We start from the raw sequence: 27,522 nt of genomic DNA, 5'->3' as shown, positions 1-27,522 counted from the left end.
GCGCGGGGAGCGGGGCCGGGAGGGCGCCTGGCCCGGGCCGCGCCGGGGAAGCTGCGGGGATGGAGACCGCAGCCCCGGGAGTGGGGGGTGTCTGGGCTTCCCGCCTCCGCCTAGTGAGAAAGTTTCTTCTCAGGTCTGACCTCAACTTCCCTCGCTGCAGCCGCTGAGAGCCGTCCCGCTTCCAGGCTGCTGTTAAATGCCCCCCTCCACCCTCATCTCCAGACTAAATAAGCCCAGTGCCCTCAGCCTCTCCTCAGCAGTCGTGTCCCCCAACCCCCGTCACCATTGTCATTGCCCAAATCTGGACACTGGATTCCAGGTGTGGCCTCAGCAGTGTCGAATAGAGGAGGAGAGTCGCTTTCCTCGACAGGGAATGAGAGGGCGCACAACACCACATTTCCTTCCCCTCTGGTGACTGGAGGGCAGCATTGCCTTTCTGGCCCTCTGCCAGCTGAGATGGGCACCTTTCTTCCTCCTCAGTGCTTGGCTGCTTCTAACATGCCTGATGGACTCCCAGTGCAGCCCTTGCCTGCTCCTGGGAGAGCAACCCCGCTGGGCTGAGGCGCCCCAGGGGTGGGTCTGCTCTGTGTAGGTCCCTGGGTTCAGCCAGGAGCCTGACTTGTGACTCCAAGCAGGGTAGAGAGCAAGGCTGATGGCCAGTGAGACTGTTCTAGTCACAGCTCAGAAACTTTATTAGGACAGTCAGCAGTACAGCTGTATTTGCATTAATAAGGACAATACCGATGGTAGCCTTGGATTTGAGTGAAGAACAGGTCCACTGGCCAGGCTTTTCTGTTACATCAGGGACTTTTGTTGAGTTGGATCCTCCTTTTCACTGAGTTTCAGGGAAGTCTGAACAGGCATGGTTTAACCATAATTATATCTGTAACATGGTGGTTTCCATATTTGCTTATGCTTTGGTACTACGCCAAGCCATTTCCATTTCCCTGTGTTATATTAGTACATTTTATCCCCACAGTCTACAGCCTGTGTTCAGCTCATGTCATTGCTACATAGGTTCATCTTGGGCCATGTCATGATACAGCCTGTGTTACATAGTGCCCATGCTGCATACAGCCTACCGTGCACATATGGCCCACAGACTGGAGGTCATGACAGAGCGGGCTGGGCAGTGGTATAGCACCAGGTTGAGTTGCCTGACCCCACACTGAGCCTTTAGGATGGGGGGGGGGTGGAGGGGTTGGGAGCAGAAGTGCCGTGAATGGGTTCCAGGTATTCTGAAAGTTTGAAAGTTCAGACTAGGATTTAAACCATCCTGGCATGGGCACAGTGTAATAAAAGAACATTTTAGGGGCCATTCCCATGCACTCTTTTGTGGCCTCTCCTTTCCTTTTCCTTTGGGAGTGCGTAACTTCCGTGTATGTGTACGAAAACAATTGTCTTGCATAGCTGTAATGCTTATCATTCATGTGGCCTTGGAGTATTGCAAGGGTGGTTCTTCTGGCTGTGCATTTTGATGCTGGAAAATAAAAGTAGACTCCATCAGCTTTTCCTCAGGCTGTAGGTTAAAAATTCCTGCTATATCCTCTTTGACAGGGGTTCTCAACCTTTGTTTGTTTGTTTTGGGGTTTTTTAAGACTCAAGTCAATGCTTGTTAGACTTGAGGGTTCACCTTGGAAAATGCCAGCTCTTAGCTTTTACTCACTTTTTGATGACAGAAAAATAATGGAGATATTTCTTTTTTTTTTTTTTTTTTACAAAGAACTCATCCCACAGCAGGTCAGAACATTTTGACACTGTTGATTCCCATTTGAAATGTCTGGGTTCATCTCCCAAATCACACACAGGTGAATATTGAATGGTATCTCATGGCACCCCAGGACACCATAGCATACTGACAGACTCACTGTTATATGATCTTTTCTACAGATAACAGCTGAAAGTAGGCAGTCATGGTTCTTTAGGTAGATGTGGTATCTTTTATTAGACCAATTAAACAGTTGGAAAAATTGTTCTTTGCAAGCTTTCAGGTACAAATATGAAGCTTCACCAAGCAGTGACATATTTATCACCAATTTCTTTAGTGCCACCACTTGTCACAGGAGTTGTTTTCCTGGGTAACTGCAGCATTTTTTTGTTATCTCCAGTGAGTGTAGAAGTCTTGCTTGTCTCTTGCTTTACTTCCCTGTCACTTCCTTTCTCTAAGGAGTCCTCTAGAGACACCTTCATTGGGCATCCTTCCCGGTCTCCTGTGTAGAGACTGGCTTGGCTCTAGTGCATTCAGGTTCTCTTTCTGGGAACTTTTTAAAGCACAGTTGAATGTGCTTCAGTTCCTCCCATGAAATGTTGCTTCACCCGAGGTGAGAGTTGATTAGATGTGAGTGGGCATTTTATAAAACATTCACTTGTTAATGAAGAGACAGGTTTGTAATGTTTTTATGAGGCCATTCTAAGCTATACAACACTTTATAGCTGTAAATCTGCACTGGAGGAGAAGCAGAAGCTGAGTTTAGCACATGTTGTAGCCAGTGTGCTTTGTATCATCTGGACTTTAAAATGCGATGGCTAGCATCTGCTAATGTTGCGCTAATAAAAAGCCCTAGCCCTAACTCAGTCGAAGAGTGGAACTCCCAGTGACATGAAAGAGCTTGGCATTTCATTTATTGAGCACTAACAGCAGTACAAGAGCAAAAGATTAAGACTCCAGTGTCAAGGATTTTAGGATCAAAAGAAGACAAAACATGCTTTATTGGCTGATCAAAAATTGAAAGTACCGCACGACTGTTCAGTGACTTCCGGGAGAAGACTTTAGAGAAGTTTGATATAATCATAACTTTCACATTTGTAATAGACCCAAGTTTTGCTGGGCACAGCTGTCTCAGATGTTCAGAGTAGTCCTTGTAGCCCTTCATAAAGGCAGTGCAGACAGTCTCTCAACATAAGGGTCTGTCATGTGCTGTGTGTAGAAGTAAACAATGTAGTGCAGGGATATGCAACCCCTGGCAGAGGTGCCAGAGTGTAGCACTTGAAGGCATTTTGCTTGGCATGCCTGCCTCTGGATGGGTGGCAGGGAAAGGGCCGGAGCTACATGGACACAACAAGGATTGGGCTCCTTATGGCTCCCCTGCTATCCGCCCCTGGCATGCCAACATCTCACAAGCTGGCGTTGTGGGTGTTTTTGGCACCCTGCCCAAAAATGTTGCTGACCCCTTCTGCAGAGCAATGGTTGTCAGCCTTGACAACTTCCCAGAACTTTGTGAATTGAGTAACACCCCCTATCAAAAACTTATTTATGACAATGTTTACTTCCTCACACAGCAGGTGGGTTGGGGGTGAGGGGCAGGGGAGGAGTGGTAGGGCAGGGACAAACTTACCATCTTGTACAGGGACCTGAGGTTACCTTCTTGCTTAGGGGCTGGGCAGGAATAAGTGTGAGCTTACATCCTGCAGACACCCCTGAACGGATCTCACAGCACCCTAGGTGAGACTCACTGCTGTAGGGCAGGGGCAGCAACCTATGGCACATGGACCTTTGTCATGGCTTGCAGAGCCATGCCTTTGGCAGAGGTGAGCATTCTTCCTGTGCCATGCAGCAGTCAGTCACCTGGGGCTCTGGCGGAGGGGAGAGCTCTGCCTGTGCTAAGCTGCAGTTATTTTAGTTTGACAGACTCCAGGAAAGCATAGAGTTCTTGCCAAGTCTCTTCTTTCCCTCTCCACCACGTTGACTTTGTATTTCGTTGGACAATCAACACCTATTGAAACAAAGTTTTGGAGTGGGGGGTCTTATGGTAAGATTTTTAAGAGATCTGACTGCTATCTAGTCAATATTTGCCTTCCAAGCTTCTATTGCAGTTTCTACACTGAGGAGGAAAGTTGACATTCCCCTACACGCCCATCAGCTGTTACAAGTTAACTTCCCTCACAACTAGTTCACTATTTACAAGCAAGAGCTTAAACTAAAATCTCTTTACTAGGTGTTGCACACAGGTTTGTCACTATATCTAGAAAATCTAGCAAGTTTGAGAGTAAGGTATTTTCCTTTAGGTCAGTAGATAGAGAAGGAAGTTTTCCATTGAGCTATACAGTATAAAACAGCTCTTTTGTGGTTTCTTCGCTCATTTCTTCAATGCTGTTAAGTGAAAATTGTGGCAGTAGCAAATATTCAATTGACTGCTATAATTCATAGAAGCTTTATGTTCTCATTTGGGAAAGTAGCTTAGAATTGCCTTTTAAGAAGTAGTGGATGTGTGACTGACTTGGAGGAATCAACCTCATACTTACACCTGTGTTGATTTACTGCTGCATTTTATGGTTTAAATTTGGCCGTGGTTGTGTGCAAAGTAATGGAAGCCTCTATTTATCTCTTAAGTATGCTTTGGTGGCATGTTACATGACATTTTGTAGTTATAGATTCTTCCAGCTTACATAAAGCACAATTAAATGTATCCATTGTCTTCAAGATGAACTTGCCAATAGCAAAAGGAAATAGTTTTTATTCAGAATATTACTGAGATCATTTAAGAGAACATACCAAAATGCAAATTTGTAGTTTTTTATCCAGTTCTTGTGTTGCATCCCTAGAACTGAACACTATCCCAGATGCACATTGCTGCCTGCTCCTTACTATGTTTTAGGGTCACTTGGGCATACAGCCTAGAAAGGTTGCCAGTAGGGGTGCACTGAGATTTTGGGGGCCGATACTGATAGCTGATTTTTAAGGAGGCATATTGACTGATACCAATCTGATTTCCAGTACAGCTGGGAGGGGTTCCCACGGGATGGGCTACAGCTGCGGGCCGGGGCCATGCTAGGCTCTTCCCAGCACGCATGTGGTGGGGTGGGGGGAGGGTTGGGCCAGGGCTGCACTTGGGGTGGGCGACAGTAGCGCTAGAAAAGGGCTACGGGGTGGGGGGGGGATGCAGCCACCCCAAATTTTGCCATAGCCCCCCCTATTGCCTCCTCCCAGCGCCGCCACCACCTGCCCCAAGCGCAGCCCGCATGTGCCAGGGCTGTAGCTCTGGAGCCCCAAATGCAGCCCCCACATGCTGGGAAGAGCCCAGCGCAGCCCCAGCCTGCAGCTGCAGCCCACCCCATGCAGATCTGGGTGTACACCTGCCATGTCCTCCTGTCCTCCATTAGGGCTAATTTGATGATAGCTGTTGGTGTCGCACCCACTTTCGCCCCTTGCTTTAGTAGTTTGCAAGATACTGAACTGCAGCACTACATATCATTCCAATTATCATACTTTTTTTTGCCTCCTTTTAATGTGATTTTACTAGTTATATCATTAGAGCTAGAACTGTAGCTTTACCATTTTGTCTAAAGGATTGGAATTTCAGATTTTGGGAGGTGTACTAGTATGTTTAGGTCTAGTAAACTTTGCAAGGAATTGGCCATAAAAAGGAGAATTTTTATCTGTTCCTAAATGATAAAACCAAAGAGAATATGCATTTTTGTGTGAGTAGTAGCAGATTTTTAGATGCTAGTGCTATGGAGGAATTTTTCTAAGGCATGAATAGGAAGTATATACTCAATTCCTATCTGTGCCATTGAAGTAGCTCCATTTTTTTAAAATAAAAAGGCAGGTATGTTTTCTGGAATTAAATATCTTCATGTTTTCTGTTAAATAAACCTTAAACTGTTGTTTTCCATAAGGAGGTATAACCTATCTATTTTCTGACTTAAATGATCAAATCTAAAATTTTAACGATTTAGATTTTACATTTTGAAACTTCTAAATTTTTTAATGGAAACTATGAAGAAGGCAGCTACAGAAACAGCTATAGCACTGAATTTGTAATATTCTAGTTGTATGTTTTTTCTCTTAACCTAGTAACAGAAAAACTCTAATACATACATAATAAAAGAGTAGCTTTTTTCTTTAATATGCCTTATGTATAGAAAATGTGATAAATGGGTAGAAAACTTGTTAAGAATGCTTCCTTGCCAAACCAATGGTTTTTTGTGGGCTACAATACAGATACTGGGAGCTGATATTTACTTTTAGGGAAGTACCTGCCCACTTCTGTCAATTTTCCCTTCAAGAAAACACCTGGAAAAAATAATTATTTTTATGAAATGTTTTTGTTCCAGTTCCATAAGGTCATTGTTATAAGGAAAAGTTGATGAAAGTGTATATGGCTTCTAAACTGTCTTAGTTCCCTGGAATGTGTAGCTCAGCACCTGGCTCTGCAAGCAGAAGTCTGCATCTGAAGGACAGACATTAAGGTAGAAAAAGACTGTCTTTATCCCACTGAGATTTTTGTCAGCCCCTTTATTGAAAAAATATGCCTAAAATAAGCATCCTGTTTTTCTTCATAACTAAGTTTTTAATCACTCTGGACTGACTTCTTTTTTGCTTGCATTTAATACTCCTATAAAAACTTGGTAAAAAAATTATGGCAGTGGGATCTGACTTTTTTGACAGGTGTGCCACATATTAGCCCTCTCTCCAGGTGCTACTCTGAAGCCCCTTCCTCTGCTTTCTGCAGCTGTGCTTCCTGTCCCATCTACAGCTGTGCCACAAACAGAAGCTTCCCAGGGGGACTACAGTATTCTTCCTCTGAATGCCAATCCTGTTTTCCATCTCAAGTCTTGATTTAGGGGTGAATTTAAATTGTATTTTTCTGAATTTTAATTTTTCTTCCTGACTTTTCTGGCAGGAGTGGGGCAAGCTCTGATGCTTCCTGATATAAATAAAGCCATTAAAATGTATTTAAGTAGTGATGTTTATAGGTATCTAAAAACTAGGGGTGCACCGATAAAGATTTTTTTGGCTGATACCAATGGCCAGTTATTAACCAGCCATATCAGCTGATACCAATCCAATAGCCAATATGCAGCCTGGCAGCTTGGAGAGCAGCATCTGGCCAGTAGGTCCGTGGTGGGGAAGGGACATGGGGGGTGGGGGTCAGGTTGAGGCCCCATGGTGGGGGAGGGAGTGGGACAGGGGCAGACGCTGCCCAGCCAGAGTGGGGCAGGACATGGGATGGAGCCACGGGCAGGTCGTCTGGGGGAGTGGGGAGGAGGGTCACCTTCTTACTGCTGTGCACACCCCTGGAGGAAGTATGGGGGCATGTGTCCCCCAGATCTGTGCATGGGGTGAGGGCATGCCCCAGGCTTGGGGTCAGGATCTGGGCCAGGGCTGTGCTTAGGGTGGGTGTGGGTGGGGGTGGTGCAAGTGGCAGCAGCACTGGGAGGGGGGGTGACGGCACATTTTGGAGTGGCTGTTGCCCACTCATAGCTCCCTCTCCCAGCACTGTCCCCGCCCACCTCGAGCACAGCCCCAGCCCAGCCCCACCCCTACAGGAAGAAGCCAGTGCAGCCCCTAGCTCCAAGCCCACAGCAGGCAGCCTGTCCTCACCCTGCCCACAAATCTGGGGGGCACATGCCCCCACGCCTCCCCCAGAGGTGCATGCAGCAGTGGGAGGCAACCCTGCCCCACACTCCCTGGACAAGCCTTCCACAGCTCCATCCTGCACCCTGCCCAGCCCTGGCTGGACAGCACCTGCCCCACTCCCTCCATCCACATGGGGGCCTCGATCTGCCCCCTGTGCCCCTTCCCCCACAGACTTACTGGCTGGACACTGCTCTCCACATTGCCTGGCTGCATTCCTGGCCACATGCATGCTGCGGATGCACACAGCATTTATCAGTGACATTATTGGCTACACTGGCCAAAAAAATCCAATTGCCAATAATGTTAATTTTCCTTTTATTGGTGCCAATCCTATATAGACCAATATCTCTTCTAAATGCTGCTGGTGCACAGCTGTTTTTTCCATTTGATGCTAAGGTTCTAATTTAAAACTAAATTTTGGTCTTTTATAAATTTGAAATCTTACTGACTTGTGGGGCAACGTAGATTTCAACAGATAAGTAGAGGACAGAATTTTACATTGACAAATATTGTAAACTGATGTGTCAGTATGAGAGGTTATTTAAATCCCTTTGGTTTGATGTAGATTGTCATGTGTGTCAAAGCATTTACTCACTGTTGCAGAGTTTGTTCTGAAATGTAGTGTGGAAATATTGTTAAACCTTACCAGGGAATATTCTTTGTTCATATAAAAATTAAAAGATTAAAAAGTTTTGAGGTCCTTGTTTTAAGAAGCCTGTGCTCTGACCTGTGTTTGAAAAAACTCGGATATTTTCCATGTTTCAGGGGTGTTGGTTATAGCCGTGTTGGTCTAAGGGCACAGGCAGACAAGGCTGTTTGGGTAAATGTGATACCTTTTATTCAACCAGATAGTTGGTCTAATAAAAGATATCACATTTACCCGAGGATCCTTGTCTGAAAAAAATCCCACATTTACTCAGGGGAACCTTTTATTTTTGGCCAATACTGATGGCTTACTCGTTTTCTTTTTCAATCCTCTAAAACCGCAATGATCAAGTTTGCATATGTTTAGATTTTTTTATCAGTAAAAATGAGTTAACATTAATTTTGGACTGATGATGAAGTAATGCTAGCTAGTTTGTGAACAAAATGCATTATGTTTTGTAGCTGGCAGGGAAATACAATATGCAAATTCTTTATAGAATGATTTGTTTAGGGCTCCAGGCAAAAACAGTAGATCTCTTCAGGTATTGAAGAACTAACTGTTCATTTTCCTGGTTCTATTTCTTTTGCTTTCTTCTTGATCAAAGGTTTAGCAACCTTTTAATTTTGGAAAAATAATGCTTTTCAAGAAGAATGTCTTCAACAGATTTGAATACATTATAATCTCATTTATTATGGTGATAGTAAAACAGCATAAAATTCTCTGTGGCGCAGAGTAGAAAAAAGCATGACACTTGTAATGTTTTACATTGTTATCAGTATCTGTTCTGTTTTAATAGCAATTTGCTGTGTCAACATCTTGTTTAAATACAACAGGGTTTGTTAAACATTAGTTTACCTGGGGACACTGCTTAAATCAAGATTCTGATAGGCCTGCTGACCCTGATGTCAGTCCTGGCACAGCTCCCAAAGGTGCACAAATGGGATCTTTTTTGTTACCAGGTAAATGAAAACTCCTGAGAGATTTGATGGGTTTTGTTGTGGATGAGAGTTTTTGAGGACAACAAAATATTTCCTTATCTTAATTTTAAAGAGTTTTCATTACCAACCAAACTGTATAACCTCTTTCAAGATGTTTTATCTGATAGCTGGGGATTTTTTGAGTGGTTAATCTTATTTCAAGGAGAATCTTAAATCAGCTTTCTAGGGGCTGCTTCAAGAATTAGGAGCTGATAAGAGAAAGTAGGAATTTTGTTTTGTCCTTCTGGCTTTAAAAAGAATGAGGCCCTTAAGCAGCAAGAGGGAAAAGGACCCATTTAATCCAAGGAAACATCATTTTTCTTTTTAATGATTTTCTATACTTAAATTTTTCTTTTTGTTTTATAGGCAAACCTACTGAAGGGATTTATAAGGCCCCCTAATGTATAACGTAAGAAAATACGTTCTGACGTGAAGTGGTAACAGTGGTATATGTTATGCACACCAAGTGGCCTACAGCTTAACATCCTTGGCTCATATTTTGACTGATGCTGGGAGCTCAAAGGCAAAGTATGCTTTGTCTGTCCTAGACTCAAGACATCTCTTAAGCCATAAGTGTCTCTTGTTTGACTATTTCCAGCATTAAGCAAAAATGTGCAGCTGTTGCAGCTGATGAGGTGACTGTATACATAGTACAACTATATTCTTTCTAATGCTCTTTATTTGGCACTTTAGAAGCATGAAATATGAAAACATGATATACGCTAGCTTGGGCAAAACAGCTGCAGTAGATTCCAATGTGTATTCCAGTGGATGAAAATTTTAGTCAACCTGCAGTGTAGCAACCAACAAAAAGGTGTATACATTGACAGAATGTGATTGCTTCCAAACATGAGAGAGAAATATAAAATAGGCTTCATTGCATATGCATAACTTCATCACCTGGTATGCTCTATATGTTTCCTGGTATGCTCTATAGTTTCCTTTCAAAAGACTATGTAGTGTTACTAAATTATTAACTGTTAGACTTCAGTGTTTTGGACAGAATCCATTTTGTTACCAAAACTTTTTCTGGAAACTCACTGTAGTTGTCTTTCTTTTTTTCAGTATTGGATGAATGAATATACCTCTTCCCTTGGCATTGGAGTCTTCCATTCAGGGATAGAGGTGTATGGTAGAGGTATGTATGTGTAGGAAACTTAGATATACTCTTTGTCTTAATTATTCTTTATCTCTACTGAAAAGCATTCTTCATGTATGTCAGCAGTGGGAAGGGAAATTTTCTCTGCCTCTTGTTTACCATTTTTACGTTTTTACCCTGAATCAGACCTTGAATGTCGGTCATATCAATATAATCACCTCAGTCAGCTCTGGTAGTTCCTATTTGGGTTTCTATATACTGTTTCTTGTTGAGGCTAGTACAGTCATACATTTCCTTAAGTCTTCCACCAGCATTAGACATTTTTCACATTTAGCGTGAATGGTAGAATGTCACTTCTGTTCAAGATCACCTAAGATTACAGGCAAGAATGTGTTAGGAATTGAAATGTGTGTATCAGTTTCTAATGGTGCTCTCTTTTTTGGATCCCGGTTAATAGGTTTGTATTTGATAGTATAACCTTTAAAAAGATGCTTTGCTTTCTGCATAATTACATTTACAAAAATGTCCAAATTTCCCACTCTTTTGAAGACGGCACCTAAAGATTTTTGCTAAACAGGGAATAGTCCAAGGTGGTGCACCTCCTTAAAAGACTCAAACTGGTGTGCTTTTAAAAGTAACCCCTAAAAATTTTACTTTAATCTTCTACTACATTAAAACAGCTTTGGAATAGATGTATAATTTCCAGTGCATATTGTCCAAAGTAAAATGATAGATGTTACTAGGGTGTGGACACATGACCACCTCAGGAGTGTTAAAATTGGAGCAGTGTATTTGAATAATTCTCAGCTTGTTCACACACAACAATTAGAACTTGCCACCTGCTGCCCTACTGAAAGGTTCCCCTGAAAGGGCTCTAAGAGTTTGTGTCCTTGCCCTTAGCAAAACTGTTTCATTTTTGATAGTTTTGGGTGATCCAATTAAAATTTTGAATAACACATGAAAAATTAATTACCATACAAGTTTGAAGAGTTGATGGAAGATATAATACTGCATTTACTCATATCTAAGAAAAGGATCCCGCCCCCTCCCCCCACTGCCCCAAGGTAAGTGTGGGGCTTACCATGGATTTGAGTGGTGGCCCAGGCCAGGCAACAGCTCAGCTCCAGCTTTGGCCTTGGGTTCAGGGCTGAAGCCAGAGCTGAATCCAATACCTGCCCTGAACCAAAATGGCTTGCTTGGGAGGGGAGGGAGCTTGCAGCTGGGGGAGCACGGGGCAGACCTGGAGAGAGGGGAAAAATGGGAGTGATCCAGGTATGTGGCTTGGGGACTGTCAGGTAGATCATGCAGCCTGCCTCCTTCCCTTTACCTTCTGCTCTGGCTCTGGTCCCTCCAGATCTGATCTGGCCCAGCCTGTCTGCAAGCTTCTGCCACTTCTGCCTGGTCAGGCTAGGCTGGGCTGGCCTGGGGCTTGGCCAGAGCTATCACTGCTGATGACTGACCTGGAGGCAGAGCAGAGCTGCAGCAGAAAGTAAGCAGCTGGGGGAAAATGGAGGGGGGGGCAGTCAGGTACAGTAGGGCAGGCAGCAGGGGAGAGGCACAGAGGAGCAGGTGGCAGGTGCCCTGGGTGGGGGATGGAGGTACAGACACAAAAGAACAAGGGGCAGGGGCCAGAGCCCCTGCCCCCTCACCCCCACCCTCTCACACCTGGGGGTGGGGGATGAATTTAAGACTACCTTCCACTAATTAGATTCTGTATATTGAAAATTGTAACAGTTATAAGTTTCCATGTATACAATCTCTAATTATTTGGGGTTATCTTAAATTTGAAGTTATCTTGGATTTGGGTAAATATGGTACTTATTACAGCTTACTGCCCTAGTTTAGACACACCCCACGTTACTAAAAAATTATCCTGGTTAGATACATGGCTACCCATAATCTTGCATACAGAGCAGCATCACAAGGTACATTTTCAGGAGTAAGCCCTAAAATGAATTCAAAGAGTGTTGTTTGTAAGTTAGTTTTTTAAATTACTCATCAAGACATGCCTGTCCAGGACAGACCCAAGTCTTGTTTAACATGTGTTAGCTGGTTGTAGTCAGCCCTAAGCTAGGATGCAATATGAGTTTGAGTGGTTTTTATTTCCCCCACAGCATAATGCAAAGTTTTATGTAGTGGGTGTGGCATGCATACTCATCTTGAAGATACAAAAGGGAGTTTCATGTAAAGATGTGGAATCTTGAAGTGTGTGGTTGTTGTTTGCCTTAATTATCTATGTTCCTGCCAGCAGATAATATGTTCAGCCTTTGGATTTGTTTGGAGGGGGGGGGTTTAAGCATAGAAAAAGGAAATTAAATATTGCGTAAGACAGAGAAACAAAGCCCACAAATAAAGAATTTCAAAAGCCTTGCCTGCTACAGTAATACCAAATGCCACATGACTTCTTTTATATATGTTACATGGTAAAGCATGGATCATTTGAGTCCTCAGTTCTGCACATATTTAAAATTGAAGCATTTGTACCAGCATTGATGAGGTTGGGAAATAAATCATAACTTTTGCATGTAATGTTTTGTATAGTGATACAAGTTTAATATGAGCAAATTAATATTGATGTAGACAGCTTGTTTTATGGAAGTTCTCATTTTCTTTCCTTAGTCAAAATTGTCTACTTAAGCATTCACTGATAGCACTTTGTTTTAGTTCTTACAGTAGAATGTGTGGTTCCCCACTTACGATCCTAATGGCAAGTGGAAATTAACCATTGATTAGTTTAACACCTATACATCTAGACTTGTGCTGCTATTATTAAATCCTGTATTTTCTCTTTCAGAATTTGCTTACGGTGGTCATCCTTACCCTTTTTCTGGCATATTTGAAATTTCTCCAGGAAATGCTGCCGAGCTAGGAGAAACATTTAAATTTAAGTAAGGAAGATATTTCCCTCATGATTTTGACTAATATACTTTGTCTTGTACTAACTCTTAAGGTTTAGACAGATATAATAAAACCCCTGGATTTCGGACCATCTGGATTGTTCTCAACTTCCATCAGGGTCATGGAAAACAAGTAGGGAGGAAAGTTGCAAGACTCTGGGGGAAAAAAATAGTCCCCTTGTCATACACCCAAACTCTTTAAGGTTAAATATCCTGTTAGCCTCTCAAAACGTACAATTAAATATACTAATTTTTGTTATCCATCAATACCTTTTCCCTTTCAGAGTAAATGTAAGGAAATCGTGAATAACTTTTACTTTGAATAAATGGTCACCAAGCTGAAAAGTTGAGAAATGCTACCCTTAGGGGCTTCTTGCATTTCTTCTTGACTGCTCTGTGTTCTTTCTTCAACACAACGCCTTTTTACTATGTCTGAGCTGTCTCCTAGGAGACATATTGGCGTCAAAAATTGCATCCACCCCCAAAAAAGCTGAGTGGCAAAGACTGCAGTTCCACTTGATGAAGTAAGTTAGAGGATAATTGTGTGTGGAAGGTGTAAGACTAGAACTTGCATGGGTGGGTTAGAAAGAGAGAGAAGATAAAGAGAATAGAGGGGAAACCATACCAAACTTTAATGATGTAGCGTGTCTTAGTGCACATAAGCAATAGGAGAAGAGTACTTTCTCTGTGTCATAGATCATTCGTACCTAACCTTTTTGCTCTGCAAGCCAGATGGACAGTGCCAGGTCCATCCAGAGGCTGGATCCAGCCAGTAGGCTTGACAGGGGCCTGGCAGGGGCCCCCTCTAGCCATAGAGGGCTGGGTGGAGGGTATGCAGCCTGATCCTGATTTGCCTTCTGGTGAGGGGGAGCAAGGAGTGGCCTGACCCTGATCCAGATGGGGGAGAGGGCAGCCTGGCCCCAATCAGGATACACTGCAGGTGGTGGGGAGGGCGAGACACAGATTATTCCAGCCCTAACCCCAATGCAGACTTGAAGGGCTAGGGGACAGGAGGAGCAGCCTAGCCCTAACTGGGTGCATGGGGAGCAGGCATGGTGCTGATCCTGCTATGTGGCAGTGGCCCAAGCTTGGCTGGATCCAGCCATGCAGTGCTTCCACTACTCTCCTAGTACCAAATTTTCCAACCCGTGGGGAACCCTGCAGGCCAGACGCCATGGAACTGTGGGCTGGATTTGGCCCATGGGCTGGAGGTTGAGCACCTGCCATAAGAATTGTCATCTTCTGATATCTTCGTTTGTTTTTAGAGAAGCAGTAGTTCTAGGCAGTACCGACTTCATGGAAGATGACATAGAAAAAATTGTGGATGAGCTTGGGAAAGAATTTAAAGGAAATGCCTACCATTTAATGCACAAAAACTGCAATCACTTTTCTTCAGCTTTATCTGAGGTAAACAAATGTGGACTTTAGCTTTTCTGTAAAACTGAATAGATGGACACCATTTTCTTGTCCTGCCGATTGTGTATATTTTATTTTTCGCTTCATCTTTTTCTGATACTTTAAGTAAATGCATTGGTTCTTGCTTAGCAATTAGAGTTGTATCCAAAATTAGACTTTGGTGACCAACAGAACTCTAAATTAATGTTGTTAACATACTCCCCACATGGCTCTTTCCTTCTTAAAAGTAAGACAAAGCTCCTGTGGTGGACACTGCATACCTGACTGTTATGCAACTTTACAACAGATGTTGGGGTGCTGTGCTTTAATTTAAATAGTTTCACAGTTTACTAGTAATCTCTGTTCCAGAATAACGAGCTGTTTGAAATTTACTTGTACAAATGATCTTGAATCTAATTCTGTAATATCAGTTGGCCACTTGTAAGCAAGACCTAAGCCATTACCCTCTCTATGGCAGTCTTCTTGCTTTAAACAGATTTTGTAAATCCACTTCAGTAGAGTAGTTTCTTGTTTCCCTCCCCCCACACTGTACATATAAGCACAACTGTTGCACAGAGACCAGAGCTGGGACTGTTTCTGGAATCTTACTCTAAAATAATTTGTTTCCACTGTTTCATAATGCCTTTTAATGATATTTAAATCAACACTTAAATATTTTACTTCTAATAAAAAGCTATCTTCAAAAAAGAGTATTTGTTCAATGTGAACCTTCATGGAACTTCTTATTACTGACTTTATTTTTTAAAAAGGTGGGGAGGGAGCCAGGGGAAGAAACAGGAATTCTGCCATTTACTTCCAAAGGTCAAGAATACTTTACATTTCTCTTAAGTGATGATGATATTTCTTTTGCATTCTTGTCCCACTCAGTGCTGTGAATAAGGCAGATCCTTAATAGAAATCAGGATTTAATTGCTGAGAATATAATGCTAGTTAGTTAACAGTGTAAATGAAGACAAATCTCCTGATAGCAATTAACTTCCTGATTTTACATTAAACTAAGTAAAACCAGAATTGGACAGTCAAGACAATGTGCAGTGGGTAAAACAGGAGGCCGTCATTGAAAGCAAAAGTAAAAATTAATTAAATTTACAATAAAATGCATATTCAGTGTAACATAGCTGGCAGCAGCCATGTGCTTTCTTATGAAATCCTACCATTCACACTAAATATGGAAGATGTACCCTTTTTTAATGTAGTAGAACATTTAGGCATCTGCCTCTTGTACTGTGAAGTATTTAGTCTGCAGTGAATGAGGCAATGCGTGATCATGGCTTTTAAATGAAGGATGATCACTCTGCCCAGCTGCATTTGTTCTCGAGTATTTTGTCTGGTGAACTCAGCATGGTTTTATGTATTGTCTACTTAAAGTGAGCTTTTTCTCCTTCAGTTCCTGCTTTAAAGCTATAGCTGCTCGTGAGGAATTGTGTATATACCATCTTGTCATTTTAGTGCTTTTTGATCTGGGAGCCCCTCCCTCTTTTTGTCTTTGGGTTGATTGGGTGATGGTTGGTATTGTTTGCTTGAATGCTTGTCCAACCTTGCAGACTCTTAACTGCTTTCTTTCTAAGCAATATGCAAGCCTCAGGAACATTATTGTCATTAATAGTTGTCTTAAAACACTTTAATTTTCTTTAACATTTAGTTTTGTTGACCATGGCATAAACCAGGGGTTAGCAGTTCATGGTCTGGGAAGCCAAAGTGTTGGCAGTGGGGGACTTTGCCTGTGCCACACCTCATTAAGGTGGGAAGGATTTGGCAGCAGGGGGTTTTGCCTATGCCATGCTGCAGCTGGCATAGTGGCAGATATGCCAGAGACATGGCAGATGTGGCCAGGTCCTAGTGTTAGCTTGCTTTGCACCTGAGCAGTCATTCTAGCCCACCACCAGAAAGTGCTGCCGACCGCTGGCTAAGCCATTAGCATGCTGTAATTAGGATATTCCAGATCTCAGTTTTCTGTATAGCAGTCTGTCTGCTTCAGTTGGTTAGCGATTAATTTATAATGCGAATACCAATATTATTTCTTCCCAGATTTTATGTGGGAAAGAGATTCCACGGTGGGTGAATCGCCTTGCCTACTTCAGCTCTTGTATACCATTTCTCCAAAGCTGCCTGCCGAAGGAATGGCTGACTCCCGCAGCACTGCAATCTAGTGTAAGCCAGGAGCTGGAGGATGATCTGGAGGAAGCAGAGGATGCAGCAGCATCAGCTGTCCTGTCAAGCTCAGCATCTGGGTCTAGGACTGGACGGCATGCCAGACCATAAATCTTTTGAAGTAACAGATGGGTCAAAATATTTCTGTTTTAATATCTCCAGCACCTGACGTCGTTACAGAACATCAGAGAGCTGATTCTGAACATTCCTTTTGTATGCAAAAATGGCTCTCTCCAATTCTTGTTATTTCAGCTCAGGATTATATATGCAGTGAAACGAATCGCTGGGAGAAAGGGGAAGGATCTTGTGTGAAGCCACCCTTTTCATTTTCACCTAGTTGGCAAAAATTGGATTTACATAGCAGATCTTATATAAAACAAAACTTAAGTTATTTGTTTACAGTATTGTGTACTGCTGTTTACAAGTCCTGTATGGACTCCTGCCACCATGAAAGAAGAGAAATTCAGAGCTCAGTTCATCCCTGGTGCAACCCAAATCCAAAGCAGTGGAGTCATGCTGGGGATAAATTTTGCCCGAAGTCTTCATGATTTAGGCAGGCAAACTTTCAACTTCTGATGGTTGCCAGAAATTGCTGAACACTATGTCTGTGAACAGGGTACTATATACTTAAAGGGGCTAAGATAAAGAGATAGAATGTAGGCTATAGGGAGACTGGCTTTATGAGTAACTGAGCTGTTACTTAAAGTATGACCTCTATGTTAACTAAATTGTAGGTTTTTGCACATATGGAAGGAAGTTTATATTTCATTACATGATGCATTTACCCCTGCACACTCATTTCTTAATTTTAATAGATGCTACACCTTCTTCCTCCATTAAATCTTGTTTGAAGCAGGCATATAGAAAGTCATTTTGACTGTCACCCGTTTGAACAAAATCATTAAATTGCACTGCTTAGTTTATTTAACTTTATCTCAATTAAATAAGTTGATAATTTGAGTTGCTTTATAGATTCCCTTTCTTTCATTCATGTACCACTGAAACAATGTAATACAAGACCTGCTTAGGGGTTGGGAAAGGCAATACTCCTTGTATTCACAGTTCTGCTTGAGCTTTTTGTAATAATCCCTACCTCCTAAAAACAAAATTCAGATTCTTGTCCACAAGTTTCTTGTACAACTGCAAAAATATTAGAGAATATTTGCTTTTCTGTATCTCCATCTATGGCATTAACTTTTTTGTCAAATGCAGTGAAGGCAAGAAACATGAAGGTTACATATGCACATCCATATTTACACAGCAGAACCCCACAAATCTACAAATTATCATTATGCTTCTCAGGCTGGCAGATCCAAGATTTCATTATTTTGGAAAATATGACAGTTTGGTGGTACATGATTATAATTGGAGAATAATATGAAATGCCTTACTCTTGTACAGTTCACCTACAGGTTTTTTAGAATTAAATAGTAACTTTACAACGGCTCTTCTAGTCATCTATACAGATGTGGTAAAGTTCTGCTGTGCCTATAAAACCATAATAGCACAAACCTGGGAGTGAGCTTCTGATTTTTATAGGACTTGCTGCCTTAAGGATCTTTCAGAGAACTATTTAAAAAAAAAAAACCCACTAAAACAACCAGAACGCCATTTTTAAAATGAGCAGCTCAGACAGAAATCTGTATTACAGAACTCAAGCAATCTTTAAAAGTTTTATTTGTCTGTTGCTATGTTCACCAAGTGAAATATTTGTGGTTTTAAAATAAGGGTGTTTTAATAACCTAAGTGAAAAATGCTGACTCAGTAGATTCTGCTATTAATCAAGCTCTCGGTTGGTGAGAGGAGATAATGCTGTAGGTTATGAATATCAACCTTAGGCAAGCAATGCCACTTAAGCTTTCATAAGTGCAGATTAGGCTGTGTTCTCTGTGCAGCCTCCATGATGGCCCCACTGATTCCTGTCGAAGTTGGTAAGAATGTTGCTGGCTTCAGTAGCAGGTCAGTTGGGCTCGCCAGTAAACAATTTGCAAACAAACTGTAATTGCTTAACAGAACATTGGGCTTTTCTTTTGAGGTAATGTAGTAAAATGAAGAGGGAAAAAAGAAGCCAGGTAAAATAGCTTATTAAATGTGTGTTCAGTTCTAAGAAATCAAACTAGATACCAGATGAAGCTGTTTCTAGGAGTAACACAAGGTATTATGACGTCTTACTTAAATGAGTAGTTTCTTGTTACATATTTACTAAATCTTTGGATAAATAACAGGTGGATATTTGAGACTGCTTATTAAATCTCTGGTAACTCCAATTTCCCTTGGTTGCTAGTCAAAGTGTGCTTAGCCATCAGAAGCAGATGTATTAACTTTCCACACAGATTTATTTTCATAGGAAATTCTGAGTAAAGTTCAGTCTAACTTTCCTCATTGAAAATGAATGTGGTGGTCTCCAGTCAGTTATCAAAGATAAATGGAAGTAAATTGAATGCTACATACACTTAAGACAATAGCATGTAGATGCTGTTTCTGCCTCAGCTGTAGAACGGAGGTGGTTAAAATTACTTAAGTCCCTTGGCCAAGGCAGGTCCTTACTCTTCAGCTCAGGGTTGAGGCCACTGATGAATTTTAAATCTAGCAATGTACTGTAGCTTTTCTTAGGTTTTGGAGAGACACTAATTTTCATTGCTACCTAACCTTTATGTACCAAAATCAGATTTTTAGGCTTCTGAGCTATCCAGAGTGCTATGTCACAAACCTCTACATTTTCCTAAATAGACACAACTTACAGCATGTACAATGCAAGAAACAAAATGACAGATCACAGCACAGTTTTTATTTAGAAGTAGTAAAACAAAGAATATTTTTTATAAAGCAGACTGGAAGGTTTGTTACAAACAATGCTCATTTTATCTGTAGTTGTGTAGGTGAAGAAAATGTCTTTATGTTGTGATGTTATTTCAAGCCATCCATTCATTTATAAAATGTATGAAGGAACTGACATCTGAACCCTGAAGCCTATTCCCTATTGTATCATGAGGTGATGGTATCATAGCTTATGATGATCACAGGCTGTTAACTCAGTCTCCACTTGATGCCTAAAAGAAACCACCCTGCCAATGGTTGCTCTCATTTGTTAGCAATAGTGCAAGTTACTTTTCACCAGCATTACTGTCAAGCAGGGGATGACACTTTTAGTCTACTAATGACCACACTGTGCTAGGACTAGACCACTCCAAAATGCTGCGAGAATGCTGGACACTTGTGGAGTTTTTCCATCACGAGACGGGTAGAAAAATAAGTCACTGCTTCAGGGTTCTACTCTGTTTACTTTCTCGTCCTTCTTTGATTTTCTGTAAGGTACTATTTTTGATATGTGCTGTATTTTCTTTAATTATGAAAATCTTTATTTATTTAAGATGCCATTTTGTTTTGTTCAGCAAGCCAAAAAAATCAATATACTGTCAGTGTGCACCAAGAACTTCAGACTAGTTTGGTAAAAATGCAGTTGGATTAATTTTTAAAACTAGCAATGCAATTCTAATAACAGTTGATGCATGGGAATTTTCACTGTTGGAAGTTGGTTACAAGGTGTTCAATCTTCACTGACACATATTTTTGTAAACTTGAATACAAGTTTACTGTAATTCATAGTATTTGTATAAAATTCAAAGAATTTTGACTTTTGTTACCTTGACATGGCAACAAGCTATCATGTTAAACTTAAATCCATTGATTTATTAAAAATACTTTTATAAAAGCTGCTTGCTGTTGAAGTATTTTGACTGTATTCCAATACTTGAGTCACGTTTTTCCCCCTCAGTACTGCAGTATTAGCTTACCACTTCTTTGATAGCTTAAAAGAGAAGCATGTTTTATGACTTGGAGAAGAGGATAAACACAGGGATAATCTTCACTTTGGATGCAGTGGGCTTGATATTCTAATTTATTTGTGGCAGCTAGTTTAGTGAAAATTGGTTTTCAGTTGGAGAAAGCTGTTACCAGTTGGGGCAATGCTAACTTCTTCCAAATAAGGTTTGTAAAACTTTCAGTTGTTTCAGTTTGAAATATGAAGTTTTCTCACTATAGATCAGTGTTGTTGCTATGCAATCAAAATGAAATATTTAAAACCCCAAAACTGATAACTGGATTTACTCTTTGGGGGACTTACCTATTGATAGAGTAAATTCTATAACAAAGATTAATGCAGTGATAAGAATGATTCTCACTGTAAATATATTGCACTCGTTATTCTTTCCTTTTTCATAAAAGCCATGGGAAGGCATCTCCCATTTTACATCTGGAGGGAGTTGAAGATAATGATGGCATTTAAGTGATCTTTGTTCACATTTTCCCCCTGCAGAGTGCATGCCTGAGAGGAAGATGCTTTCAGACTTCTAAGGAACAAAACTATACTTGCCTAAATATACTATAGGCTCACTGACTATTACTGGTATTTGAATGTGGCATTACCTTGATAGGAGGAACTTTGAAGTTTTCTTCTTTTGAAGAAGGATGTAACGCACAGTTACAGAGCACCATAGATGTGTAACTGGTTGTAACTGAGATCTGGGCACGTGAAACAGACACAGCAGGTAACCAGGGGTATATGGGAATATTTATTTGAGTTCTTCCTGTTAGTAAAATAAATTGAACTCTTAACAAAAAATATATAGCAGCCCTTAATGAGTCTTCCACTAGCAGTTAATTTCTTCTTTCCCTTCCCCACCCCCAACACCCCCCCTCTCCTCCATTCAGGCAGTTAATAGATTTGTCTTTATGAATGGGTTTTATTTTGCTTGTGTCCCAGGGGAGCTGGATCCAATTAATCAATTATCCCTTTAATTACAAAAAATTCACTACAGCAGGCTGTCACAAAATGAAATTTAAAGCTAACTTGACCACGTGAAGTGGGTCCTATTTTCAGTGCCACTTTTTTCAGTAGATAAGCTGCAGTTGCTTATATTCCTTTGAAGCTGGCCCCACATTTCAGACCCTACATGGACAATCACCACAACCTTTAGTAAAACAACATACTTCTTCTCCATTACAGCTTCAAAATGTTAATTTTATCTTATTCTTATGGAAGGGGTGGATGGGTGTATGGATATGAAAGTAAAATAATAATCATTTTGGTTACAAGTATGAACTGGAACAGCAGTCTCATTTTGTCCTCCCATGTCAGGCAAGTGAAGAGAATAACCTTTATTTCTTCATTGTCACTTCAAAAGATTCTTTTTTGAATGTCTGCTTAACCAGGCTGTTGTCTCCATTTGTTAACAAGGCAGGACAGAGTACCTTTCCTTTACTTCCCTAGCTGTAACTATCAGAACTAATAGAATCGGGTGGGGATAAACTTCTTGAGATTTATGTGGATTTTTCTATTCTGCATACTCTTTTGCCAAACTTATTATAAGCAATTACCATTTAATTCAGTGGTTTTCTGCACAGTGGGCTGGTGTAGGTCTGGATGAAAAGAGTTATGCCACTCAGTACTGCTGAATTGTATGTGCTTTTCTTTAAACATATAGGAAATGCCAATGTAATTCCCTCCTAACTCTATTTTTGCTTTATGATTAGCTAAGCTAATTTTCTACTGTACCCTGGAAATGGAGGACCATTATTTGAAGCAGTTGTTCAAAGTAATGCTCTGTTGTACCTTGAGAGGCTTAGTTGAAATTTGTCATAGCTAACTCTTCTGACTGAGAGGAATAAGCATCACCTACAACTGCAAGCCTTTATTTATTCATATAAAATCAGGGTTGTTGCTTTTCCCACTGCACTCTCCATAAAAAACTGGGTGAATGGTTTGCAGAATGTTTCAGTGGCTATAACTGCTTTCAGGGTCTTGATCCAAATCTGATTATGGAAAATAACTTCACAAATTTTTCATATTAATTATCTTGATCCTGATGTAATTTTAACTAGCAACCTACAGCATGAGCTGCCGGTACTACTTTTATATACCACAGTACACAGTGGTATGCTACTATTGACTTTGTTTTTTTTTCCTCGTAGGCCCTTCAGCTAGTACGATTCGACCAATCAGAGACATCAGATTGATTTACTTAAACTGAGACAGGATCTGAGCAGTAATGAGATTAGAGATTCTGTGCACTGATTCTATTTCTGCTTGCCTCTGAAAGAAAAGATGAGCGCAGTAGGAAGCAATTCTGCATTCAGGAAGGTAAAGTGCTGTGAATTTCACCAGGCACTGCTCACTGCTTTAATATGTTGAGGCCAAGGACAGTACAAATAATGGAATTTTTCCTCCTTGTATTTCAAAGGACTTTTTCCATAACTTCATGTTATAGACAAAATAATTTGTAAGGGGACAACTTCTAATAAATTAATTTGTGTTCCCATAAAAAATGTAAATTGAGCATTCAGAACCTTCAAGATCTGAGGATAATCTAGTAGTTTTTTGTGTACAGTTTGGTTTTTTGTATGGAAGATTATGTGAATTAAACACAAATGGTCAAACAACTGGGTTCTTTTGCAAGCTTTTATGGCTCTTCCAAGCATGTGCTATTATATCATCATGCTGATTTTGGTCCCAAACTGGACACAGCAAACACAAAAACATATCTACTGCCTTTGAAAAACTGTACGGTCTCGTGAGTCCATCCAATTTTCACACTAAGCAGGACCAACCTTTCTAGTCAGCAGAATCTGGAATCGTTAGAAAAGTTGTCAGTAGTTCTACACTGTGTTCCTAGATCAAAAAGGTTCCATTAAATGTGGTAAATCTTCAGGAAAGCAACTTGGCTACAGAATTGTACCTGAGTCAAGCTACTTGTGATTCATAATGTAGTTTGCCTAGACAGTAAGCAGCCTCTGTATCAACCATCCTATTCAGAACTGTTGCCTTCTACGGAGGAAGATGGTGCTACAAAAATGGTGGAGGATTCCCCCCCGGTCTTTCTGTGTTGACAAAGATGTATTTGCAAATATTTTTCTTGTGTGCAGAACTGCAAACATTTCCATAGCTTACTGTAAAAGCACATTAATATTTTGGAAGTTAAAACCAAAAACAATGCTGTATTTTTAACCCATTGACTCGTTAAACCTTTCTCTCTGTTAACTGGTTTTTTTTCCCTTATGCAAACTTTGAGACAACTGAGCTTATATCAGTAAACTGGGATGTTATAAATGCCACATAATCATTCTATGTTAGTGTAGCAGCATTTACCACATTAGAAAAATGTGAGAAACTGCCACCCACAAAAAAAGGTTGAAGCTTCCCTCTTAGAGCTTCTGGCTGAACATGACAGCCTGAAGAGGTACAGGCTGCTATTTCGTTCTGCAAGAAATTAGTTTATACTCTGGTAGTCTTTTCTTTGTGAAAAGAAGCATTTGATATCTTCAACTTCAAGGATCCCCTTCATAAGGGCTTTGGACCAAAGAATTCAGAGCAGAAGGTATCAGGCGAGTGGGGGGGAGGCCTGTAGAAAGGATTATATATTGTGTTTGCTGGTAACAGCAGAGAACTATTCAATGACCTAGCAGGTCCCTTTCAATCCTATTTTCTTTAATCTCCCTCCAGGCCTCTGCTGGCTAGGAATCTGTGTGGCTTTCAAAATATGGGATGACAAAGTCCTGATTGACTCTGCTTCTGCCACCAGTTTTTAAAAGGTCTAAGATTTCTATATCCAAACGTGCATTCATCTCCTTACTGTGTGTACAAAATTTACCATAGACAGACAGATGGGAGCTGTGAAAATTCAGCTGATGAGATCAGGCTCTGGGTGTTCTCAGCTGTAAGTGTCACATAATAAATTCAGAATTATCACAGGTACCGGATATTCTGTTTTAACATATAGTTTGATACTTTTCACTAATGGTTCTCAACCTTTTTTAGAATCCAGGCACCCCTCCATAACTTTTCTGAATTTAGTAGCTCCCCATTTCAAAAACTAATTTCACTCATTTTTGATTATGGAAAAATAAAAGAGCAATTCTTCTGTGGCAATGAACTCAGAAAGATCACAGGTCAGAATGTTTTTGATACTCCGGAGTTCTATTTGCAGTCTCTGGATTTATTTTGTGAATTGTTTAGGTGTTTGTACACTTAAGAGTGGTAATACTGTGCCACTATTAAAAGGATCTCATAGCACCACAGTGGAAAGTCACTGCTTTAAAGTTGAATGTGATCTTTTAATTCTATACACAACAGTGATTTTGTGTGTGTGTGTGTGTGTTTCTACTATGGTTATAAAATATATTGTATAAGCTATTTTTCTTCTAAAGCAATTTACTAGAACAATAGCATGAAAAATGTTGCTCAGAATTAAGTTTTAGATTTTCTTTTAGTAAGAAATAAATTAATAGCCTTTATAAATGCAATAAGAGATTCAGGGAAAATCTAAATGGGAATGCTTTGAGGGTCAGTAAATACTTGCTTGTTTCCAATTCTGATTTGTGACACAGGGTTTTCCTAGCAAATCCAAAGCAATCGGGTCCTTAGCCTCCTCTTTTTTTCCTTCACGCCATTGTCTCCAAACATTCATCTTTCTAACCAGTCTTAGGAAAGGAGCATTATTCTTGCTGATTCTCTCTTCCTCAACTTGCTCACTCACCAGTTTGTATTTTGCAGGTTTTTGCATCTTGAGCTTTTGAGGTTTTGTCCCAAAAAAGTTCTTGAAGCACCAGCAACCACTAGAACTGGCATCTGTCTTAGTTTCCACCTTTGCTGTTGGCATGTGAGGCCTGATATTTAGGAAAACTTTGAACCTGACAGGCAGCGTCATGCAGCTTTTTTGTAACTCGGGCAGTTTTTGTGACAGCTCTTTCATGCTTTTAAAAACACTTCATAGATTCTCTCTTAAGGAGCGGTCTTGAGCACCACAGAAGGAACTGTTGGTATATATCTGTGTCTGTGGGGATATATGTATAAAGATTAGTTCATTTTCAGCCCCTTAATAAACCTTACACATTTACCTGTCTATCAAATTATTATACATTTGTTTCTATTAACTTAATTACCTGGCATTAGCTTCTAAACCCAGAGAAATAGCCAAGACTGTGTAGCATGCTCAGCTGTACGGATCAAACTGTTAGGACAATAGATGGTTTGTTTTGTTACTACGGAAGCATGTGTTGATTGCATCATCATACTTCGATGACTTCACAATGTGACATACAGCCTTCATTCTCCCTGTTTACCAACTAACTAGAGCAGTGGTTCGCAACCCTTTTTGTACCAGAACCCATTTGTAAACATCAGTGGCCAGTCCTGACCCAGTGTCCCTCACTCTCAACCCACTACCCCCTGTTTCCAGGCCCCAGGTCCCCAGTGTGTGGGGCAGGGGGGCCCCAAGCAGCCTCTTGCAAGCTGCAACTCTGCCAATCTGCAAGGAAAAAGCCACGTTTTTCTCTTTTAACGGAGAATCCATTTTTAAAGATTGTTGATCCATTTTAAGTTTGTTCATGACCCTTTCATGTATTCTTGTGACCCACTTTTTCATTGTGACCTACGGGTTGAGAAACGCTGAACTTAGAGGTCTGCAGAAGACCATCAGTAAGACTGCTCCAAAAGTACCCTACTTCCCAGGGTTACTATTGCAAAGATAATCTGTTATGGTAATTATGGACGTTTGTGTAAAGCTCCAAATGTGTGGCGCAGGGAATGTGAGAACTCTTATAAAAGCAGGACAAACTCTTGGGAGCCCAAAAGAAGTCTGCATGGTCCTAGTATGGTCCCACTTCTTCCAGGCTTCCTACCAAAAAATAGTAACATCCATCTGTCTGCTGCAAATAGCTGCACTGTAGCTTCTGTTTAACCGCAAGGCCGTTATTCACATACTTTCCCAAAGGACAAAAATGTTTGCTTTTGCTCTTATTAAATTTCACCCAGTTATTTCATATTGGCTTTTAGTATATTTCAGTTTATTGCATAAGCTCAAACTGCTCAACACTAGGGAAAAAAAGCAAGCCAAGGATCACCTAACCAAATATACCAAAGATCAAGCAGCTAGAAACATTCCCAGGAGAGAAGCATTCAGCCTGCTGACTGCCTTCTGTAACCTTCTCTGCACAGCTCCCTCTGTTTGGGGCAGTCCTGCTCTGGGAAAAGCATGGGGAGCAGGAGCTGCTCCAGTCTTCCTGTTCCTGGGGGAACTGGAGCAGCAGGGCAAAGCCTCCACCCACTACTCACAATGGTGTGAGGAAACAAGCTGTTTCTATGCTTGGCTCTTGGCATAAAAGACTCGTTTTCTGACCCGGTAATGTTACAGCGGTTAACCGTGTGGCCAGCCAGTCATTCAAAGTCTTAAGGGACATTACCAAGGCCATGTTATATGGAGTATTATTTTGGATATAGAGAGGTGAAGTTATTTTCCATAATCAGATTTGGATCAAGACCCTCTTTTTAATTGCAGCCATTTAAATATTTGCAAACTGCTGTCATCCCCTCTTCTCCAAACTAACCATCCCTTGCTCTCTCAACCTTTACATTCCAGCCCCTTTATTATCTCTATTGCTCATCCCTCTCCAATTTTTCCACATCTCCCAGAGCTTAGAACTGCACACAGTACTCCAGCTGAGGTCTAACTAGCACTGCATAGAGTGATATAATTTTTCATTTCTTACATGCTATATTCCTGTTCATGTATTTGATTTTTTTGGTGACTGGGTCACATTGCTGGCTCTTGTTGGGTTTGTAATTACCAAAACTCCCGGACTCTTCTCTCAAACCCTACTGCCTGCCAACCATCTTCCATTCTGTATTTGTGCATTTCTACTTTCTTCTCTAGGTGTAGGCACCTTATATTTGTCTTTGTTGGGTTTCTTTGTTGCATATACAGTAAAATCTCCGTTATCCAACACTTAACTAACCAGAATACTTAATTAACCAGAATTTCAGCTGCGAGATGCACACAGTGCCATGCCGTGAGGGTATCTGAGTACTCACATAGTGCCGCACTGCTTTCCTGCCTGCTGTGCCACTCTGAGGGTACCCATACAAGGTATCTGAGTGTGTGTGCTGCTCCCCTTGCTGCAGCAGCCTGCGGCTGGGCTGCCCT

At 41.0% G+C, this 27,522-nt stretch overlaps 1 protein-coding gene and 1 long non-coding RNA gene across 2 annotated transcripts; one reads left to right on the top strand and one right to left on the bottom strand.

The window, feature by feature from the left end:
* Positions 1–3,183: 3,183 nt before the first annotated feature.
* On the top strand, positions 3,184–20,274 carry DESI2 (desumoylating isopeptidase 2). Its single transcript, XM_019548610.1, has 5 exons — positions 3,184–3,282; positions 9,968–10,121; positions 12,877–12,970; positions 14,245–14,386; positions 16,424–20,274. Exons 1-5 carry the CDS (start codon positions 3,184–3,186, stop codon positions 16,655–16,657), a joined length of 723 nt encoding a protein of 240 aa, XP_019404155.1. The 3' UTR covers positions 16,658–20,274.
* Positions 20,275–24,692: 4,418 nt separating this feature from the next.
* LOC109319273 lies at positions 24,693–25,748 on the bottom strand. Its single transcript, XR_002103452.1, has 2 exons — positions 25,484–25,748; positions 24,693–25,374 (listed from the first exon to the last, which is right to left on the bottom strand). It is a non-coding gene; the product is annotated as an uncharacterized LOC109319273 (long non-coding RNA).
* Between the last annotated feature and the right edge of the window lie 1,774 nt (positions 25,749–27,522).

Source organism: Crocodylus porosus, unplaced genomic scaffold (assembly GCF_001723895.1).
Source record: "Crocodylus porosus isolate Cpor-Errol unplaced genomic scaffold, CroPor_comp1, whole genome shotgun sequence".
Lineage (NCBI taxonomy): Eukaryota > Metazoa > Chordata > Crocodylia > Crocodylidae > Crocodylus > Crocodylus porosus.
This window is presented reverse-complemented; position numbering and strand designations above follow the sequence as displayed.

Excerpts from the sequence above, each read along its gene's own strand:
- DESI2 (XM_019548610.1), top strand. The coding sequence starts at position 3,184 with ATGGTTGTCAGCCTTGACAACTTCCCAGAACTTTGTGAATTGAGTAAC. Across the intron at positions 10,122-12,876 it reads GATAGAGGTGTATGGTAGAG|AATTTGCTTACGGTGGTCAT; the intron begins GTATGTATGTGT and ends TTTCTCTTTCAG. Across the intron at positions 12,971-14,244 it reads GGAGAAACATTTAAATTTAA|AGAAGCAGTAGTTCTAGGCA; the intron begins GTAAGGAAGATA and ends GTTTGTTTTTAG.